The sequence below is a fragment of the Aquarana catesbeiana genome, linkage group LG10, assembly GCF_042186555.1.
Source record: "Aquarana catesbeiana isolate 2022-GZ linkage group LG10, ASM4218655v1, whole genome shotgun sequence".
In the NCBI taxonomy this organism is placed as follows: Eukaryota; Metazoa; Chordata; class Amphibia; order Anura; family Ranidae; genus Aquarana; species Aquarana catesbeiana.
Genome location: NC_133333.1, coordinates 113,989,035 through 114,011,788, shown reverse-complemented (window position 1 = coordinate 114,011,788; position 22,754 = coordinate 113,989,035). Strand labels below are relative to the sequence as shown.

Sequence of the window (22,754 nt, the reverse complement as noted above, 5' to 3'; positions counted from 1 at the left end):
CTCATACCTACTGGATAACTAGGGTGCAAACAGGGTGCTTGTATTTATCTGTTCTATGGGTATTTATTGTTAATAGAATAATTCTAAGGTGAACTTCCGATTCTAAGGTGATGTTCCATGTTATTCTTTGATAGTGATCCAAGCAAGTGTAATAACAATTATCATGCACATCAAAACAAGTATACACTGTTTTCTTCCTTGTCATGGGTAATGACAAGTAATGTAGTGAGCTGGAGGAAACCCAATGGCTGTTCTGTGGTGTTTCCAGTAAAGTTAAGCAGTTTCATTGCAACAGACTCCCGCATGTATAGGTGAGTCAGGGCGGAAGAAGCTGAACTTGTAAGGTGTCCAGGGCAGGGCTAAACCTGGAATTCCAGTTTGACAACTTTCTATGTTCGTTTTTTTTTTTTTTAATAAAACACAAATGTAGGTAGGGACAACAAGATGAAACTGACATTCTGAGATAATGAAACACAAGCTTTGACTTGCAGAGATACAGCCATACAGCATTGAATCATATTCTGGGATCAGTGAACTCCGCAGTGGACTGTGTGAAGTCTAGGGACCTTGACCCTTTGAGCATACTCCATGGTAAGTGTATGAGATACCAGAAAAGAGACATGTGGCTTACTTGGCCTTGTAACCTCCATGTCCCAATTTTCACTCAAAGCCTCATGTCGATATGGTCTACTTTGAGAATTGAATTTATTTTTTTCATTTACAAAGGGATGAGTAAGCTTCACATTTAAAAAAAAAACTGTACTAGCATGCTGTTGATTGTGCTTTTGTATACAGTAAACTTTGTAACATAGTTGGTTAGTTAACTTTATTATTTAATAGTGCTGTAGAAGTTTGTCTTTTAAAGCTTTAAGTAGATGCATGAATGGGTAGTGTAAAGCAGATCTTGTACCTAAGCAATAAATATGAAAAAGAAATGTTCAAAACTAACTGTATAGTTTAATATATTTACTGCCAATGTCACTTATGTTTTTAATAAATATATTTTGTAAGCAGATTTTGCTTCCTCCCTTCCATGAGCAGTGGCCAACAATGCTGAGTTTTTTGCAGCTTGTATGTTGGGGAGAAATGCAGAAGTCATTTTATTGTGATTTTGCTTTCCATGGTTAAGGGATGATGCCATAGTCAGCTGAACAATGATATCATCATTGCTCCGTTGTGCTCGTAAGCCTATGTTAGAGGAGAAAAGGGGAGCAATATGGCATATTCAGGTGTCTACCTCTATCAACTCCAGTGCCATCTGATGGGACCCATGAGTGAGAAATTTTGGCAAACATTTTTGGTTGTACCCATGCTATAAAATCATATTCCCAAAAGTCTTAAGCCGCGTACACACGGTCGGATTTTCCGATGGGAAATGTTCGATGTGAGCTTGTTGTCCGAAAGTCCGACCATGTTTATGCTCCATCGAACATTTGCTGTCGGAATTTCCACACACAAATGTTTGAGATCAGGTTCTCAAATTCAAACAAAACTTGTTGTCGGAAAGTCCAATCGTGTGTACACAAGTCCGTTGCACAAAAGTTCACGCATGCTCGGAATCAAGCAGAAGAAGCCACACTGGCTATTGAACTTCCTTTTTCTCGGCTCATCGTACATCTTGTACGTCACCGCGTTCTCACGTTCGGAATTTTTGGCCAACATTTGTGTGACTGTGTGTATGCAAGACAAGTTTGAGCCAACATCCTTCTGAAAAAAATCCACGGTTTTGTTGTCGGAAAATCAGATCGTGTTTACGGGGCATTAAGAATAGTAGTAGTAGTATAGATAGCAACCAACTGCTGGTAGGGGACAATAGTACCTGAATGCCTAGCTTGCTGGGCTGCCAAACTAAAAAAAGTGTAAAATTGGAGCTGAGGGGTAGGTATAACAGGTCACGGGCTTGATGAACTCTCAACTAATGGCTCTTTGATCATAGTATTTACCCCTTTGTGCTGCCTGCTTTAGCTCAACCAATAACCACACAGTGTAAGGCCTACCCTGACTTGGATACAAATTGATTGTACTGTTTCTATAAGCCCCCACATACTTAGTTTTAGTAAATCCAAAGAAATTGTACAATCAGGTTGTAAGGTGAATCCTGGGTCTTGACCACCTGGACTATCCTATGCTATTCCATCTTCAGATCTTATGATTTCATTCAGACATTCAGCTCAATGCATTCTTTTAGGTGCTCATCGGGTATGAAGAATGAAAACTGGGTGCAGCTTTTTGTTGTCTGTGTATGAGGCCTAATTTGGATTTGCAGTCCGTTTTATGTAATGTGCATTCATATTCTATATGAAAGTTGTGCTAGCATAATATGATATTCACCAATAAAATTATGCTATCTTATTATATACAAGCCAAAAGAAAAAATTCAACTAATATTAAAGCCACAAATAAATCGAGAAGAGTCGCCAGTATTTTTCAATATCATACAAGACCAAGACAATAAAAACCTGGCTTAGACTCAACTCCACCATGTCCACTCAATGTATCATATGAAAAAAATATTTAAACATGTTTGGGAATAATCCAGTGACACTGTGCAATAATTGCAAATTTATACAACATATTTTAAGTCAAAACCATGTAAAACACAGATAAAATATGTGCAAATTAGTAAAAAAAACACACATATTGGCAAAGAGCTAAAAGAAAAACAACTGGATGAGGCCTCTGCTCTGTATGTATTGGATGTTTCAATATCATAGCAGGAACTCACAGTGTCCAACATTATAAAGGCAATCAAGTATATACAGTATTTATAGGATTATGTGGAAAATATCTTGTCCCTCAATGTAATGCTGAGTACACCCAATCTGAATATTAGCCGGTTCAGCAGAAACCAGCCGACATTCGGACAGTGTGTACAGCTGCCTATCCAACCTCACGACCGGCTTCTGTTGAACAGTCTTGCTGGAAAACCAGCAGCCAATCAGCAATCTCAGCCAATGGCAATGAGCACTGATCAGTGTGTTCTGGCAGGGGATGGTAGTCTCCATGTCAGAATACATGGGCACACTGTGTTGGTACAACGATCTCTCAGTAGGTGTTGCAAATTATTAGAGGAAAAGGTCCAGAAGATCTTATCAACAGTCTATGCACTATAAGATAGTGATATATTGAACCACACAATACCTAAAGAGCAGAGGCCTTATCCAGTTGTTTTTGTAGCTATTGGCGAAAAAGTGTGTTTTTATACTAATTTTCATGTTTCTTCTGTGTTTTATAGGATTTTGAATAGAAGTATGTTATATAACTTGTAACTATTGCACTGGATTGTCACTGAATTGTCCCCAAACATGTTTTTTTTTTAACAGAAACAAATTCCCAAACATGTTTGAGCCAGGTTTTTATTGATTTGATCTTGCATGATATTGGAAAACACTGGTAACTCTTCCTAGTTTATTATTTGTTTAGAACCATATGATGAAGCATTCAATATTCAACCCAGAGCTAAATTTCAGTAACTCTGGCTGACCAGTTTCTAATGTTCAAAGCAAATATTTATATAGTATAAATTAGACTATAATTGTTCATATTTGCAAACTTAGGAGGTTAACATATTAAGAGTGTGCAATAAGAGTCAGATTTCCCTCACTTTGGCTTGGCTGCCCTAGCTACGTCTGCATAGGTTTGCTTTGGTACTTGAGGATTGACCACACAAGTATGCAAGATTCTGAGTATTCAAGTATCTAAGGTAATATATCTGCTTGCTTGTACAGTTTTGCCCTTAGCTTTTTACATAGTTACATAGTTAGTCTGGTTGAAAAAAGACCCAACTCCATCTAGTAAAAAAAATAAAATGGAAAAAACGAATCATACAATCATATATACACAATCCTATACCCACTGTCAATTCGGAGGCAGGAAAAAACCCCAGCAAAGCATGAACCAATTTTCTCCAGCAGGGGAAAAAATTCCATCCCGATCCCCCCAAAAGGCAACCAGGTATTCCCTGGATCAACTTTACCTTTAGATGTTAGTATCCAGTTATATTATGTACATTTAGGAAATAATCCAGGCTATTTTTAACCACTTTGCCCAGCTGTCATTCTGCTATAGGCCAGACGGGGGATTCATAATTCTGAGTGGATGTTATATGACGTCCCTCAGAATAAGCAGTATAGAGCCTATGATGCAGGCCCTTTACCATGTGATCAGATGCGTCCAATCACAGCTGATCACAGTGTAAATAGGAAATGCCGGTTATTAGATTGCATCTGCTCACCTTGACAGCGCGTGAGGAGAGGAAAGCCGATAAGCAGCTTTCCTCACGGGGGGTTCTGCACCGATAATTAGTACAATGATTCTCATTGTACTAGTAGTTTGTCACAGTATCTATTTACTTGGCGTGACATCATCTTTCACATTATACTAAAAATTGGGCTAACTTTACTGTTTATTTATTTTTTTTAATTAATTAAAGTGTATATATTTTTTTAAATTGTGTTTGAAAGACCCCTGTGCAAATACAGTGTGACATAAGATATTGCAACAAGTGCCATTTTATTCTCTAGGGTCTCTGCTAAAAGATATATATAATGTTTAGGGGTTCTAAATTTTCAAGCAAAACAATACAGAACAATACAACAATTGTTAGAAAAACTCCTGGTCTTAAAGGGGTTAATACCACTCTACCACTCCAGATACACATAAGGGTCACACATTAATGCAGTCTTGTATTCATTATTACATTATTAAATGTATTTTTTTAATGCAAGCAGTGTAACTGAATTTGCCTCGCTATTAGCTTTTTGCAGTGCGCTAGACTAGACAGTCTGCACGGCAGACAGGTGGGGGTTGGGTGGAATGGAGGTAGCAGCACAAGGAGTCAACCAGGTGTGCTGCAGTGTATGGATCATACTCTTATCAGACTGACACAGAAATGAGATAATCAGTGTGCTCCTTCTATTGACAGTTACGGGGTGGGGTTGGAGATGGCACCTGAAAGTGAAACTGTAGCAGAAAAAGTTCTGGTTCTCTATCCTGCTAGAAAAGGCTGTGCTGTATGGCAGAGCTATATAAATCTCAGGACTGTATGAACAGAAATACAAATCCTTGGCAGGTAAAACTGTTCTCATTAATGTATTTCATATGTGTGTTTAGCTGTTTGCCTTGCGTTCCGGTTTTGGGTTAGAACACTGATCGTGGAAGATCAAGGCTGAAATTGCAAAATTACCACACCAAGAAAAGTATTCTTTATTTTTAAAAAGCTGTCTTTTTTTTTTTTTTATATAAGCAGAGTCCATTGAGATTTTGAAAATCCTTTTTCCTTTTGTTTTACATTTTGGTATTTAAACCTAATGTCCTACCTAGATGTGTTGGGTTAATTTTTGCGTGTTGCTTTTTAAAAACATCCTGTATATCTTTCTATTCCATATAGTATATCCTCTTCCAAACAAAATGTGTGAAGAATATATATATATATATATATATATATATATATATATATATATATATATATATACACATTTTTTTTATATTGAAGATCACGGTTTACAATTACTTACGGGCATTATTCATTGAATGAATGCATATGAAACCTTGTATTTGTCTGATCAGATCAAAATCTATCATTTAGTTCCCTGTACAGTAAATTGATAGACTTCAACTACCTAAATACCACCTTTCAAAAGTGACTTCCTCCATCCTGCAGTTTGACACCAGTGTAAAGTTCAATTGTGACATATAACTCGTACTTGCAAAGTGTTAATAAACAAACCTACATTGATAATGAAAATACCAGAGATAGAATGATTCATTCTATAAAAGCTAAATCCTTAATATCCAGTGCTGCCCTTTCTGTTATTGATCACCTCTGTTGTTCTACTTCTCGAAGGCACGTGAATCCTGAGCATTTTTATTACTACTGTTTAGTTTATTTTAAAAAAAAAAATGTTTATCTCTATGCAATTTTGTTTTTGCATAATGTGCATTAATTGGGTGCAATTTCCACATAATATCTATTAAAATGGGAGGTAATTGGCACAGTTCACACACTTAAACACCAGGATAATCATCTTTCTTTTCTAATAAGGTTCAATGAGATTTAACCACTTGCTTACTGGGCAATTAAACCCCCTTCCTGCCCAGGCCAATTTTCATCTTTCAGCGCTGTCACACTTTGACAATTTTTATCAATTTTTTCCACACAAATAGAGCTTTCTTTTGGTGGTATTTAATCACTACTGGGGTTTTTACTTTTTGCTAAACAAAAAAAAAAGACCGAAAATTTTGGAAAAAAAAAATTTTTCATAGTTTGTTATAAAATTTAGCAAACAGGTAATTTTTCTCCTTCATTGATGTGCGCTGATGAGGCTGCACTCATAAGGCAGCACTGGTGGGCATTGATAGATGGCACTGCTGATGTGCACTGGTGGGCACTGCTTGCAGCAGGATCTGGAGTGTGCGGGACTGTTTACTCCAGACGGTAAACAACTTTTTTTTGACAGCGTGAGGGGAAAAAAAAAACGATTACCGCCTCTGTTTACATCATGTGATCAGCTGTCATTGGCTGACAGCAGATCACGTGGTAAGGGGCCGGGGCACGCAAGAAGCTCATGCACAGAAAGACTTACATGGACGTCCTACCGGCAATTTAGGCCCACGCTGTAGCCGTCTTTCAGGCACTCTAAGCGAGTAGGAGCCAGGAGCACCGCTGGGGACTACAGAAGAGGAGGATCGGGGGCCGCCCTGTGCAGAACTCTTGCACAGGGGAGGTAAGTATAACATGTTTGTTATTTGAAAAAAAAAAAAGGGAATGTGTTACTTAATGTTTTTTATAGAGCAATTACATGACTTAAAGGGGTTGTAAGCCCTCGAGGTTTTTCACTTTAGTGAGTTCTATGCATTAAGGTGAAAAACCTTCTGTAGTTCAGCTGCCCCCCCCCAGGCCCCCCTTTTACTTACCTGAACTCAATCTTTCCAGGGACGGGGACAAGCACAGCAGCTCCAGATGCTGTTTTGGGTCCTCATTGGATAGATTGGTGGCAGCAGGAGCCATTGGCTCCCGCTGCTGTCAATCAAATTCAGTGACACAGGAGCTGGGGGGTGGGGCCGAGTCCTGCTGTCTGTGTCAATGGAAGCAGCAGCAGGACTCGGGAGTGCGCCCGCACGAGTGCCCTCATGGAATGTGGCTCTCCGTGGGGGCACTCGATGCAGATAGGAGCCAGGAGCCCAGAAGAGGAGGATCGGGGGCCGCTCTCTGCAAAACTCTTGCACAGGGGAGGTAAGTAAAACATGTTTGTTATTTAAAAAAACAAAAAAAACCTTTTACAACCCCTTGAAACCCATGCCGTAGGTTGTATCTATAGTGACTCCCCTGTTCAGTTAAAATCTATTCTCATTATAAATATAATTTATGAAACAATTTAATAGAATATTCTTTTACAAGACATTTTAAAATACCTCTACTGGGAATGTGTATCCTCTAAGCAGAGAACCTCTAATTTGCTTTGTAATAAAACATACGGTAATTTATTTGGTGACATATATCTTTGTTCTTCCGCTTACATTTGGATACTATGATCCAGATAATTAATACTGTAGATTCTTATATATTTACATATCATATCTGCAAATCCTATTTTAGATGTGTGTGTGTGTTTTTTATTATTTTTTTGCTTTTTTATTTCTTAAGTTGGTGTCCAGGCTAGGTCAAAATGATATCCTACATCCCTGGAGTGTTCAGGAGGGAAGGAGATTTCTCAGCTAATCACACCCTCCTGCCTGCATGCTTGAGCTAAGGGCAGATGAATTACAGGAAGTAGATGCTACATTTCCGGGTTGTCCGTAAAAATAATAAAAATTAAAAAAAACCCCATCAGTAAATGTTCTATGTTGTGTCAGTAAAAAATGCTGCGGGAGGTTGACAAAACTGGGGGGGGGGGCTGGTGTTTTCTCAGCAAAATAACTTATGGAGACATGGTTCATGGTTGGTCAAGTCTGCTTTGAATATTGATATAAAAATGAATTGTGTTTTTCAAATTGTGGTGCTCAGATACAGTTTAGCTTAGGACTGGGAGATTTCCCCCCCCCAAAAAATCTGAGATTTTCTTAAAAAAAATTCACGATTCGAATCGAGTCTTTTTTTTTGGACACCACGCCGGTCCTGAGGAGCTGCTGGCAGGAGTTTTTAGGCGAGGCCGCGGCTTCGGCCTAGCCCGCGGCGTCCGGCCCTGCGGACTAGGCTGAAGCCACGAACTAGGCCAAAGCCGCGGCCTCACCTAAAAACTTCTGCTCGCAGCTCCTCAGGACAGGCGCGGTGAAAAAAAAAATCGATTTGCATAAATTTTGAATCTATTTGACCTCTCAACTCGATTCAAGATTTAAATTGATTTTTTCTCCAGCCCTAGTTTAGCTTCACTTTCACACAATTTGAATAGCATAATCCTTTACTCTATTATTTTGTATACTTGTTCACATCAGTTAAATGGAAAATTGCTCACCTTTCCATAATTTTCCTTTCCTGGTGCATCTTCATGGCAGCATTCAACATGTTGTGGCTCCTCCCCCGCAACCTGATAGGACTGGTAAACTATAAATAAAAGTGGGACCCGACTTGCATCATTCTCTGTAACTCTCACCATTTTGGGTGGTAATCTTTATACTGCAGTGAGGATGCACCAGGAAAGAAAAATTACGGAAAGGTGAGTATACAATTTTCTGTTTTCCTGGCACATCACTGCAGCATCCAATGGGAACTTCTTTGCCACACAGGAGGGTGTATGAGCATGCACAGATTGCAGTGCTCCCAGCACCTTCTTGGGAAAAGGGCAAGCCAGGAAACTGGCCACATCACTTCCAGTCATCCATGCTCAGAGTGTACATGCATTGCTGCAGCCACCTTGGAAATGGCAAATGCCCACAATACAGACAGGTGTAGGAAATCAATGACAAACAGAGAAAAGAATGGAAAAGCAAAGGGAAAATTCTGCCACTTACTCCAAAGCTTGTTTAAGGCTGGGTTCACACTATTGCCACATGCGGCTCACAGGAGGTGTCCAGTGCGTCCCCGTTCATCATTTTAATTCCGATTTCAGCCCAAATTTTTGTGCTGAATTCAGACCTGAAATGGACCAAGAGACGCATAGGACCCCTGTGCAAATTCGCACCGGAGTCGCAGCGGAGATATGTGAATCGGCTCCATAGAGAGCCGGTCACAATCTCCTACCATGCGAAATGGATACGGAGAAATTTGCATAGGTGTGAACATAGCCTTAAGCTTTCTTTGACAGGCCTGCACCACCAGAATGGGTCTCCAGACCTATAGCTCATTCAGAAGCTGTACAAGAAGGACTTCCATTAGGAGAGGCTGAACCATGCCCCCTAGAGCACAGAATGGGTCCCCAACCGTATAGCTCATTTAGAGGCTGTACAGGAAAGACTTCCACCCAGGAGAGGCTGAACCTGGCTGGGGCAACAAGCAGTAAAGGATACCTCGCAAATCCAGTCCTGACCACTTTTTATGAAGTGGTGTAAGTGAAGTATTGCTAGCAATGTAGGAGTACCTTTTAGACTAGATATAACTAGTGATATTTTTTTTTTTGTAGCCTAATCAAGCTACTATAATCACTAGTGAGTCAATACTAAGAATAGTGATTGCTCGCTCCACAGGCTGAAGAATATCTATGGTGCTAAAGAGGTTAAAAAAAGACAGAAGTTCAATAAACAACAACAAAAAATGAATTCTCAGAATAGTGCTCTCCACTAGCTTGTGGACCTTGTGCCTCTAAATGGAAGAGCTGGGAAGGCGGGGTAATGACCCCGCCCCATTTCTCCACCACATCCAAGCACAGAATGCTTTGCATTCATTGAGGAAAATCCACAAAATTCTCTGAATGGCACCTTTGCAGAGCAGTCGACCTCCTGTGTTCACAGTGCAGCTGACCCGCTGCTCAGCACGTGACCTGGCAGCAACTGGAGATCACTAGTGTAGCCATTCCTAAAAGCTGGACCAATCTAACAAAGTGAAAAAATTCCATACCCGGCATTCTTTTTTAAATAAATTGAAAACTTGCATATACAGAACCCTAGACCCATAGCTGATCAGAGGAAAGCAAAAACCCTTAAAAAGCATTGTCCAATTTGCTTCATCAGAGCAACAAAACTCTTCCTGGTCCCCAAAAGCAATCAGATATTTCCTGGATCAACAATCCTATTGTGTTTTCACTTATAAATAAATTAGCCAAATATATTCTTTGCATTTAGAAATACACCCAACGTGTTTCTAAAACAATCAACTGAGCTGGCTACAACTAGTTCTTGGGGTAGTCTTTCTCTTCTACATTTTTACAAATCTTACAGGATAAATTCACCTTTAGGAACATGTTACATATTATACCCATGTTTAGGAAGTAACATATTACATGCTCAATCAACCCTACCTCCCGCTGCCAGTCTCCCCTCTTTGTGACAGCGAGAGGGAGATCTTCTCCCTGCACCCACTGTCACAATTTGGGGCTCCGCCCACACGGCATTATCATTCAATTACAGTCCTCTGGGAATGAATAGCCTACAAGTATCATTGCCCATTGTCCGCTTGTAGTTCTCAATGAAGTGCGCTGGTGAGCGTATTCTTATTTCTTATATGTAACGTCATCAGGGGTACCCAATAAGCGCTGAAGGATCTTCCTGAGTAAGGAAGATCGCTGGTGGTCTGGTAAGTCCCCATCTGATTTATGGTGAAGGTGTCACAACGGTGAATGTCTGCAGGACACTGGCATGCATGTACTGTAATAAAATCAGCAAAGCTTCCCCTCATTTTAGATCTACCCCTCAGATTTACAGGGACTGCACTTCCAAGTGCACTTGCAGTGGAAAGTGGATTTGCCTTTCGTAAATAACCGCCTTTATCATACTTGTAATATGTGGACTAAAGATGCACTAGATGCAAACCGTGATTATGTTTTGACCCTGATCGAAGTTATACAGATACTGACAAAAGGTTTTTGGCCAACTAGAAAGCAGAGATGTGCATGACAAAATAATTACTTTCATTTTGGTTTCATTCATTAGGTAAATCATTTAGTTTCGCCGTGTTAGAATGATTCGTTTTTGGAACGATTCATTAATTTGGGAGAGTATATATTCATTGTTTTGAAACAATCCATATTTTTGAAAGTTCTGTTATTCTTATGTTATTTCTGAAGATTGGCTATATCCGTTTTAACATATTCATAATAGGTAGGAAATTAATCATCTTTTACTTTTATACCTTACTCTATTTATTGCAATATGTTTCCATTTCATATGTAGTGCATTTTTTATAATAATAAAAAGGTGTTAATGCAAAAACATCAGCTGATTATCCAAGAGTCAAAGACTACCGTGCTAAATCTTATCCGAATAAAATGAATTAACCCAAATGAATACGTATTCATTTATTATGTTATTGAGTTGAATTATTTTCCCCATTCCCAACTGACTTTGTTTGTTAAGCCACACACATACACGAATGGTCTCAATCCGAATACAAAAATAATCTTTTTAGAATATTCAAGTTGCGATCACTAGAATACAAACAAATGGATCTGAATCAATTTGGATCATTTGTTTTATTTCGGATGCTTCAAACATTAACAAAAGGCCCAAACTATCGCATTATGTCATCCGAATGACACAAATGGATATGAATGAATTTGTTTTCGTTATTATTTCAGATTAGTTGAAATTCGTTATTATTGTGCTTGTCACATAAACACTTAGCCCTGGGTTCACACTATTGCGATGTGGGAACAGCATGATTCCAGTGCGGGTTCCCGCATCTCATCTCCCTCGCAGCCAGTTCACACTGGCCTCTGCAAACCGCTGTGAGTGTCAATACAAAGTTAATGAAATCCCCATATCAGATCGCAGATCGCAGTGCGAACTGTGAATTCGGAAAGGAAGAGATCTGATTCCAGTTCAGGAAAAAAAAAAGGTTCCTGCAGCATTTGCATGCGAACGCAATGCTAGTTCAGCCATACAAAATGTATGGCTGAATTCGCATGGCAAAGACATCGCATGTGATCTGCACAGTAATGCGAATCACATGCGATGTCTGTTCGCAACAGTGTGAACCCAGGCTTAATGTGGTAAACAAATACTCATGCCATGACATGTTTTACATATAATAAACCAATATAAACAAATTCATATCAATGAAATATCAAAGTCCAATGGAAACATTCCCCGGTGTAAAAGAGCAGGTGCTCTTTAAGACTTCAAATTGGTGCTTTGTTTCACTTGTGCATATAGTGGCCCATATGGATTTGAACTCACCAAATGGACATGACCAACTATCGCTAGTATGGTCAAATGAGCTTGTGGGGCATGTGCAGCTAAAATCCAGTAGCTCTTGGATTAGCTCAGCTTGATATTGGAAGCCCAGTAATATCACTCGGAGGAAATAAAAAGGAAGCTCAAAATGTAAAACCACTTGATCAATTTATTGAATAAAAAGTTTGACGGGGACCTGAGCTGCACTTCTGACTACGGAAGTGAGGCGGTCGGCTTCCTCTACAAACCCATGCTGTACACAGCAGGTGCCAGGTCAAATCAGCACTGCACAAAGTATCTAAAGCTGGATACACACTATTTATTTTTTTCCGTTCAACCCCGCGAGTTGGACGAAAGAAAACTGTTAGCGCTGGTCGGAGCCGCTGTACTAACAATGCAAGAGCACCTGCACTTTTACAGCGGGGAAGGTTTCTTTGGGACTTTGATATTTCATTGACATGAATTTGGTTATATTGTTTTATTGTATGTGAAACACACTTCATGGCATGAGTATTTGTTTACCACATTAAGTGTTTATGTGACAAGTGCGGTTTATTATTGATTGGTTAAGTTGTGTTATAAATTTGTGCACATTTTAACTACATCTGTCACCATTTACGTTAACGATTTAACGTAAACAATTAAGTATATATCCTAGGCGCTGAACCCAATTTTTTTGTTATTATATATAATTTATTATGGTGATTTGGATACATCTGAATCTCCGATTCATGCAAATTTTGTTCAAATTTTGATTGGTAACTAAACAAATTACACATGACTACTAGAAAAGGATATTTAAGCCTGAGATCCTTTGTACCCATTGTTCCTGAATATAAGGATAGCCGTATTCAGTAATCATGGCTGAGGGCCATAACGCTCCTGAACTGAGAATCTACCACTTGTATTACATACTGGGAATAGGTAAATAACTTTATGGTCATGGAAATTCACCTACCTAGGCAGCCCTTATGAAAAGAGATCAGGCTTCATTCCAATTGCATTGACTTCTCATATATCTGCTAGCTGTTTCTCTCACTAAAGCAATTATGCTGTTGGATGGGGCCAGTTTGTGGAAATGTGTCAGTCTAGAGCAGGGTTTCCTAAATGTATATATAATGACTCCCGAGTGTTGATGGGACTATCTAAGGGGGGCAGTAAAATGACTGGGGGTCAATAGTGGGTCAGTAAATGTCTTGGGGTCAATAAGCGGTCAAAAATGATTGAAGTTCAATTGGGCTCAGCTACTCTTTTGAGGACTTTTGTAGAACTCCATGCCAGTTCCTGGTCCTGAACGCGAGGTGGCTGACAGCAAGATAGGGTTACCCAGCTGTGTCTTTTCATTTGTCCTAGTTTTCCAGCATGATTTGCATTGTGTGTCTGACTTCCCACTCTTCTCCCTCCTGGGAACGATATACCTACATGTTCACTCCCTGTACTGTGCATACTCCTTCACTTCCAACTCTGTTGCAGAGCCATTGAGTATACCCGCCTCAAACTCAGCTGGAGAGCCATTGTGTAAATCTATAGCAATAGGCATTGTGCCGTAGAACTGATTACTATCTATTTACTAAAAATTCAACATTGTAAGCACCATAATGTAGTTGAAAAAACCAACAGGAAGCTTCAACCGTATTATTACTTATTATTTTTAGTACTTATAGTTTATTGAAATACCTAGATAATTATATATGTTTGGGGGTTGATCACAAATAAGCTATCTGAAACTTCATGAAGGAGTTGAGCTAAAGCGTTTTGGGACCCCTGGTCTAAAGTTTTTTGTTCTTCCTGAATATAGGGTCCTTGCACACAGGCACCAGAACCAGTGGTGGCTGGCGGGTTTTTTTTTTTTTGGTGGGGCAGCAAACAACAACACCCCCCCCCCGGTCGGCATCTACCCCATCTAGGTTTCGTGTGTCTCCTCCCTCCTCCACCTAGGTGTCCAATAGGATCGCCTGTCCTTTCAGCCAACAGGCTGTGACAGGTCTCAGGACCCGCTTCCTGATTGGCCGGGAGGGGGATCAGTGTGAGAATAGCGAATTCTCTACTACAACAGCACATAGTCATTCAAAGAACAAAGTGATGTCCTTCTGGCAGAGGTGCATTAATCATTAACTTCCCCCCGGGTTGACGTCAGGGACTTGAAGTGGCAATATCTGGATGATGCCTGCTTGATAGCTGCTTGATTGCTTTTACAGGCAGCAGGAGGGGACGTTCTGCCCCCCCCCCCCGCCCCCTGAAACACCCTCTGGTGCTTTTCCTGTTTCACCCATGTGATTGGGGAGCCGGAGAATGAATCCAGCGGCGGCAGTTTGCCATAGAGCTGGCTGTGGACCACATGATCCCCGGCCATCTCTATGACCCTTGGAGGCCGGAAGCGTTGGCAGGTGTAAACACTGCCACTTTATTTTTTTGCTGGGAAGCCTGAGATTGATTCTAATTATTATTATTATTTTTTTTATCTCAGGCTTTACAGCATAGAGGAGAGATCTGGGGAGTTATAGACCCCAGATCTCTCTGTAAAGAGGAGCTGTCATGCCCTATTCCTATTACAAGGGATGTTTACATTCATTGTAATAGGAATAAAAGTGATTAAAAGAAAAGTTAAAGGGATAGTGTAAAAATAAAAAACAATAAAATAAACATGCAGAAGCGAACGTATACGTAGGTCAACACCCGCATATGTAAACGGCATTCAAACCACACCGTTACTACCGCAATCTTTAGAGCGAGAGCAAAATTTCTAGCACTAGGCCTCCTATGTAACTCTAAATGGTAACCGGTAATTTTTTTTTTAAAGCCCAGCCTATGGAGAAGTTTGGCGCCATTCCACGAGTGTGTGCAACTTTAAAGTGTGACATGTTGGGTATCTATTTACTCAGTGTAACATCATCTTTCACATTATATAAAAAATTGGGGTAAATATTTTTGTGTTTTTTTTTTTTTTTATTTCATGAGTGTTTTTTTGTTTTAAATCGCTGCGCAAATACCGTGTGACGTAAAAAATTGCAACGACTGCCATTTTATTCCCTAGGCTAAAAAAATATATATAATGTTGGCGTGTTCTGAGTAATATTCTAGCAAAAAAAAAAATAGCAAAGTGTCGAATTGGCTTGGGTGGCAAGTGGTTAAGGTGACTGGGCAATGGGTGTGTACGTATTTCAACTGTGTATTTTGCTGTTTGCCTGGAGCTCAGTTTTAAAAAGAAAACATCCTCCAGAACACAAATAGCTTGAGCAATATAGAGCTCAAACTTCCTGCCATGTGCAACATGTGAACATATATACAGTCAATGAGATCAAAGAACGTTCCAAATGTTTGTTATCAAAGTAAATAAAAAATATATATTTAGGCATGTACGCTTGTAAAACACTGTGGCTTGTCAAAGAACATAGTGCTGTGTAAAGGTCAGGCTATTGGCAAGCAATAATCTTCTGCAAGCTTGAATGATCAGGATTAGGTGGCTATAGAGCCTAGAGGCTCCTAGGTTTGGATTGGTAAAGGTTTTGTTTTGTTAAACGTGTGTAAGCCATTACCATAACTCCCCCTGGTCTGTGTATGTGATGTACTGCTATACATTTCAACTTTTTTTTTCCCCTTTGTGTCTTTTGCATGAATGTATCATGTTTCTATGTATAATTTCTAACAGCAGTATAAGAAAGGCACATACCTGAAAACTCAGCACACTGCTCCTATGTTTATACAAGGACCCTCAGTGATTTCCAATGGGTGAACGTAAGATCTTCATTGCAGCCACCTATGCTTTATTTAATTCTCCTCCTGTAACCTTCCATTCTATATCTCATTATAATAACTGAGTTAAATATGCTAAGGGATATGACTCTACCAACTCGAGGATTCTGGGATTTGTATCTATGGTCTCTTAGCAACCTGTGCTCCATCTCCAAGGCTCCCATCCATAATGCTCCCACTACAGAGACTTGCATCTGTACAGTGATTGTTGGATGTAAGGTTAACTCTTGAGGAAAAGTAATTGATGCTTCCCTCAAAGAAAATCAAGCTAACATCTACACAGCTATATTTGGATTCATGTTGAACCGACCTAAATTCATTCCATGGGTGGAAAATGGTCAACTGAATAAGATGCAGGCACTGTCCAGGTATTCAGAATACAATAGTCCGCAGCAGGAGATTTGTCCATCTGTGCTGTATAGCATGGATGTAGGAATCTGTTCAGATTCTTTCAGCCTGCAGGCTGTACATGTATGGCTAGCTTTGTACCCCAAAAATTGTCTTTGTTGAGATCATGGCTAGGCATTAAATCAATCCTTGTCTTGCAGCCGCTAAAATTGCTGCATCTCAAGTCTCAGTAAGCTTAAAGTGGTGTTCCGGCCAAAATTATACTTTTTAAATACAAATACCCCTATAATACACAAGCTTAATGTATTCTAGTAAAGTTAGTCTGTAAACTAAGGTCTGTTTTGTTAGTTTATAGCAGTAGTTTGTTATTTTATAAACTTACAGCAGGCCGTGGTCATCTTAAGTGTGGGCATCTGAAGCCAGACTGTATTTCTTCCTGGATCTCATCCTCGCAGATCTCGCACATGCTCAGTGCAGCACAAGCAGTTTAATAGGTTTCAGGTCAGGTTTCCATAGCAGCTGCAGTGTCAGAGGAAGTTGCCGCCCCTTCCCAGAAGGCATTGCAAACAGGAAATGATGCGATGGGCCACGGCCAGGGAGGAGGAAGTGAAAAGTGAATACAGCAGATATACAGTAGGTGCTGAGAAAAAAAATAAAAAAATATCCAATTCGTTTACAGTGCACAGTTTAGTGAGGGATGCTGAAGAGTTGTAAAAGTGGGTGGAACTCCACTTTAAAGTGGTTGTAAACCCTTACATACATACCCATAATAAGGCTTACCTGTAGGTACTGGAAATATCTCCTAAACCTGCACAGTTTAGGAGATATTTACCATATACGCTTGCACTGACGTAATTGGCGCATGCGCATTAAGAGAGGGCACGATCATGCCGTTTCTTTAGGGCTCGTGCCTTGACCGTCAGCTCCCACGACTCTGGCCAGTCACAGAGTCAGAGTCCACACACCCGGAAGGAAGTGAAGTGAAGATGGACGCAGCCACCAGCAGGGACCTTGGGGACATCACAGGCTTCTTTTGCAGGTAAGTGCAGCATAATGGGCTAGTATTTGATGCATATTAGTCCATTATGCTTTTGCTTTGCAGGGGAAATGAAGAGGAAGTAAAACCCATCAGGGTTTACTTCCGCGTTAAAGTGGTTGTTAAACCTGTTACACCTCTTTTTACCTACAGGTAAGCCTATAGCAAGACTTGCCTGTAGGTAGCGTGAATCTCTCCTAAACTTGCACAGTTTAGGAGATATTCAGTGTATCCGCATGTGCCGACATCATCGGCACACGCACAAAGAAGAAACGGCCCGCTCGTGCCGTTTCTTTAGTAGCCATGCCGTGACTGGTGGCTCCCGAGCACATGCGCGGGAGTGATTTTATAGCGGCTTCAGCCAATCACAGCGCCCGAGCCCGCAAACCCAGAAATAACTCCGGGAGACATGTCGCCGGTCACAGCGGTGTGCAGGGACCGCTGCAACAGCTTAGATCTAAAGTATTTCATAATGAGCTAGTATGCGATGCCTTTGTCCTCCAGGGGGTTTTTTTTTCGGAGTTTACAACCACTTTAAGACCACAAAAGAAAAACCTGTCCAAAGTAAGGGAAATGCCCTCTATTGGTGGCCATATACAGTATCTCACAAAAGTGAGTACACCCCTCACATTTTTGTAAATATTTTATTATATCTTTTCATGTGACAACACTGAAGAAATTACACTTTGCTACAATGTAAAGTAGTATGTGCACAGCTTGTATAACAGTGTCAATTTGCTGTCCTCTCAAAAGAACTTAACCCACAGCCATTAATGTTAAACCACTGGCAACAAAAGTGAGTACACCCCTAAGTGAAAATGTCCAAATTGGGCCCAATTAGCCATTTTCCCTCCCCGGTGTCATGTGACTCGTTAGTGTTACAAGGTCTCAGGTGTGAATGGGGAGCAGGTGTGTTAAATTTTGGTGTTATCGCTGTCACTCTCTCGTACTGTTCACTGCAAGTTCAACATGGCACCTCCATGGCAAAGAACTCTCTGAGGATCTGAAAAAAAGAATTGTTGCTCTACATAAAGATGGCCTAGGCTATAAGAAGATTGCAGATAAAAAAGAGAGGCGCCTCTAAGTGCAGGATTAAAAGCTATTTATTTTCCCCAGAAAGAATTAAAAACACTTACAAGATCTGGCGAATGTAAAAGCTTATAATCATGGGTAATGCAGGTGATCCAGCAGGCATGAAGGTCCTTGACATATAGAAGTTATCAGAGCTGTGTCATAAACTGCAGTGGAGGATCCGGGACCATGGAAATCCCTGTAAGCTGGTGAGCGGTTAGCATAAACCAGGCCTGTGATGGACGGAGATCCCCGAAGTGACGTCAGCAATCAGAGACGAGAACCAGCATAGACCGCAAACCGGAAGTAGTCATCAGTAAGGGATGCGTTTCGGAACGCCTGGTTCCTTTTTCAACCTATGACTACAAGTGTACACACATATGTGTACACTTGTAGTCATAGGTTGAAAAAAGAACCAATCAGATGTCCCGAAACGCGTCCCTTACTGATGGTCCGGTTTGTGGTCCATGCTGGTTCTCGTCTCTGATTGCTGACGTCACTTCGGGGATCTCCGTCCATCACAGGCCTGGTTTATGCTAACCGCTCACCAGCTTACAGGGATTTCCATGGTTCTGGATCCTCCACTGCAGTTTATGACACAGCTCTGATAACTTCTATATGTCAAGGACCTTCATGCCTGCTGGATCACCTGCATTACCCATGATTATAAGCTTTTACATTCGCCAGATCTTGTAAGTGTTTTTAATTCTTTCTGGGGAAAATAAATAGCTTTTAATCCTGCACTTAGAGCCTCTCTTTTTTTTTTTTGTCTGTTTTTCCTTTAGAGATTGCTTCTCCTTGTGAGTGCAGCCCTAAGTGTGAGAAGATACACCATCAGACCTCTGCTCTTTTATATATACTGTCTGCTTGGTCTTTATGCTCAGAGCGCCCTTATACACTGTACCTATAAGAAGATTGCCAAGACCCTGAAACAGCTGCAGCATGGTGGCCAAGACCATACAGCAGTTTAACAGGACAGGTTCCACTCGGAACAGGCCTCGCTATGGTCGACCAAAGAAGTTGAGTGCAGGTGCTTGGCGTCATATCCAGAGCTTGTCTTTGGGAATTAGACGTATGAGTGCTGCCAGCATTGCTGCAGAGGTTGAAGGGGTGGGGGGGTCAGCCTGTCAGTGCTCAGACCATACGCTGCACACTGCATCAAATTGGTCTGCATGGCTGTCGTCCCAGAAGGAAGCCTCTTCTAAAGATGATGCACAAGGAAGCCCACAAACAGTTTACTGAAGACAAGCAGACTAAGGACATGGATTACTGGAACCATGTCCTGTGGTCTGATGAGACCAAGATAAACTTATTTGGTTCAGATGGTGTCAAACGCGTGTGGCGGCAACCAGGTGAGGAGTACAAAGACAATTGTGTCTTGCCTACAGTGAAGCATGGTGGTGGGGGTGTCATGGTCTGGAGCTGCATGAGTGCTGCCGAGAGCTACAGTTCATTGAGGGAACCATAAATGCCAACATGTACTGGAACATACTGAAGCAGAGCATGATCCCCTCCCTTCGGAGACTGGTCTGCAGGGTAGTCTTCCAACATAACGACCCCAATACACCTCCAAGACAACCACTGCCTTGCTAAAGAAGCTGAGGGTAAAGGTGATGGACTGGCCAAGCATGTCTCCAGACCTATTGAGCATCTATGGGGCATCCTCAAACAGAAGGTTCCGTGATGTTGTCATGGAGGAGTGGAAGAGGACTCCAGTGGCAACCTGTGAAGCTCTCGTGAACTCCATGCCCAAGAGGGTTAAGGCAGTGCTGGAAAATAATGGTGGCCACACAAAATATTGACACTTTGGGCCCAATTTGGACATTTTCACTTAGGGGTGTACTCACTTTCGTTGCCAGCGGTTTAGACATTAATGGCTGTGTGTTTATTTAGTTATTTTGAGGGAACAGAAAATGTACACTGTTATACAAGCTGTACACACAATACTTTACGTTGTAGCAAAGTGTCATTTCTTCATTGTTGTCACATGAAAAGATATAATAATATATTTACAAAAATGTGAGGGGTGTACTCACTTTTGTGAGATACTGTATAGTGTGTATGTATGTGTGTATATGTATATATAGATATATATATATATATATATATATATATATATATATATATACCACCACAATGGATTTGAAATGAAACAAACAAGATGTGCTTTAACTGCAGACTTTCAGCTTTAATTTAGGGTATTTACATCCAAATCAGGTGAACGGTGTAGGAATTACAACAGTTTGTATATGTGCCTCCTACTTTTTAAGGGACCAAAAGTAATGGGATAGATTAACAATCATCCATCAAACTTTCACTTTTTAATACTTGGTTGCAAATCCTTTGCAGTCAATTACAGCCTGAAGTCTGGAACGCATAGACATCACCAGACGCTGGGTTTTATCCCTGGTGATGCTCTGCCAGGCCTCCACTGCAACTGTCTTCATTTCCTGCTTGTTCTTGGGGCATTTTCCCTTCAATTTTGTCTTCAGCAAGTGAAATGCATGCTCAGTCGGATTCAGGTCAGGTGATTGACTTGGCCATTGCATTACATTCCACTTCTTTCCTTTAAAAAACTCTTTGGTTGCTTTCGCAGTATGCTTCGGGTCATTGTCCATCTGCACTGTGAAGCGCCGTCCAATAAGTTCTGAAGCATTTTGTTGAATATGAGCAGATAATATTGGCCGAAACATTTCAGAATTCATCCTGCTGCATTTGTCAGCAGTCACATCATAAATAAATACAAGAGAACCAGTTCCATTGGCAGCCATACATGCCCACGCCATGACACTACCACCACCATGCTTCACTGATGAGGTGGTATGCTTTGGATCATGAGCAGTTCCTTTCCTTCTCCATACTCTTCTCTTCCCATCACTCTGGTACAAGTTGATCTTGGTCTCATCTGTCTATAGGATGTTGTTCCAGAACTGTAAAGGCTTTTTTAAATGTTGTTTGGCAAACTCTAATCTGGCCTTCCTGTTTTTGAGGCTCACCAATGGTTTACATCTTGTGGTGAACCCTCTGTATTCACTGTGGTGAAGTCTTCTCTTGATTGTTGACTTTGACACACATACACCTACCTCCTGGAGAGTGTTCTTGATCTGGCCAACTGTTGTGAAGGGTGTTTTCTTCACCAGGGAAAGAATTCTTCGGTCATCCACCACAGTTGTTTCCCGGTGGTCTTCTGAGTCTTTTGGTGTTGCTGAGCTCACCGGTGCGTTCTTTCTTTTTAAGGATGTTCCAAACAGTTGATTTGGCCAAACCTAATGTTTTTGCTTTCTCTCTGATGGGTTTGTTTTGTTTTTTCAGCCTAATGATGGCTTGCTTCACTGATAGTGACAGCTCTTTGGAACTCATATTGAGAGTTGACAGCAAAAGATTCCAAATGCAAATAGCACACTTGAAATGAACTCTGGACCTTTTATCTGCTCCTTGTAAATGGGATAATGAAGGAATAACACACACCTGGCCATGGAACAGCTGAGTAGCCAATTGTCCCATTACTTTTGGTCCCTTAAAAAAGTGGGAGTCACATATACAAACTGATGTAATTCCTACACCATTCACCTGAGTTAGATGTAAATACCCTCAAATTAAAGCTGAAAGTCTGCACTTAAAGCACATTTTGTTTGTTTCATTTTAAATCCAATGTGGTGGTGTATAGAGCCAAAAAGATTAGAATTGTGTTGATGTCCCAATATTTATGGACCTGTCTGTCTGTGTGTGTGTGTGTGTGTGTGTGTCTGTGTGTGTGTGTCTGTGTGTGTGTATATATATAAAAAAGTATTGGAATGCTTGCCTATACACGCACATAAACTTTAATGGCATCTCCATCCTTAGTCCATAGAATTCAATATTTAGTTGGCCCACCCTTTGCAGCTATAACAGCTTCAACTCTTCTGGGAAGGCTGTCCACAAGGTTTAGGAGTGTGTTTATGGGAATGTTTGACTATTCTTCCAGAAGTGCATTTGTGAGGTCAGGCACTGATGTTGAACTAGAAGGCCTGGCTCGCAGTCACCGCTCTTAATCATCCCAAAGGTGTTCTATCGGGTTGAGATCAGGACTCTGTGCAGGCCAGTGAAGTTCCTCCACCCCAAACTCGCTCATCCATGTCTTTATGGACCTTGTTTGTGCACTGGTGTGCAGTCATGTTGGAACAGGAAGGGGCCATCCCCAAACTGACCCCACAAAGTTGGGACCATGAAATTGTCCAAAAAATCTTGGCATGCTGACGCCTTAAGAGTTCCCTTCACTGGAACTAAGGGATCAAGCCCAACC

The 22,754-nt window shown here is 40.8% G+C and overlaps 1 protein-coding gene across 2 annotated transcripts in view; it reads left to right on the top strand.

Annotated features, from left to right (window-relative positions):
• The first annotated feature begins 395 nt into the window (after positions 1–395).
• Positions 396–22,754, top strand: part of LOC141110831 (transmembrane protease serine 4-like) — a 78,377-nt gene continuing 56,018 nt past the window's right edge. For both annotated transcript variants that reach the window (XM_073602478.1, XM_073602477.1), the window contains exon 1: positions 396–591. In XM_073602478.1, coding sequence (XP_073458579.1) covers positions 589–591 — 3 coding nt within the window. In that variant the 5' untranslated portion in view covers positions 396–588. The remainder of the gene's footprint in view (positions 592–22,754) is intronic.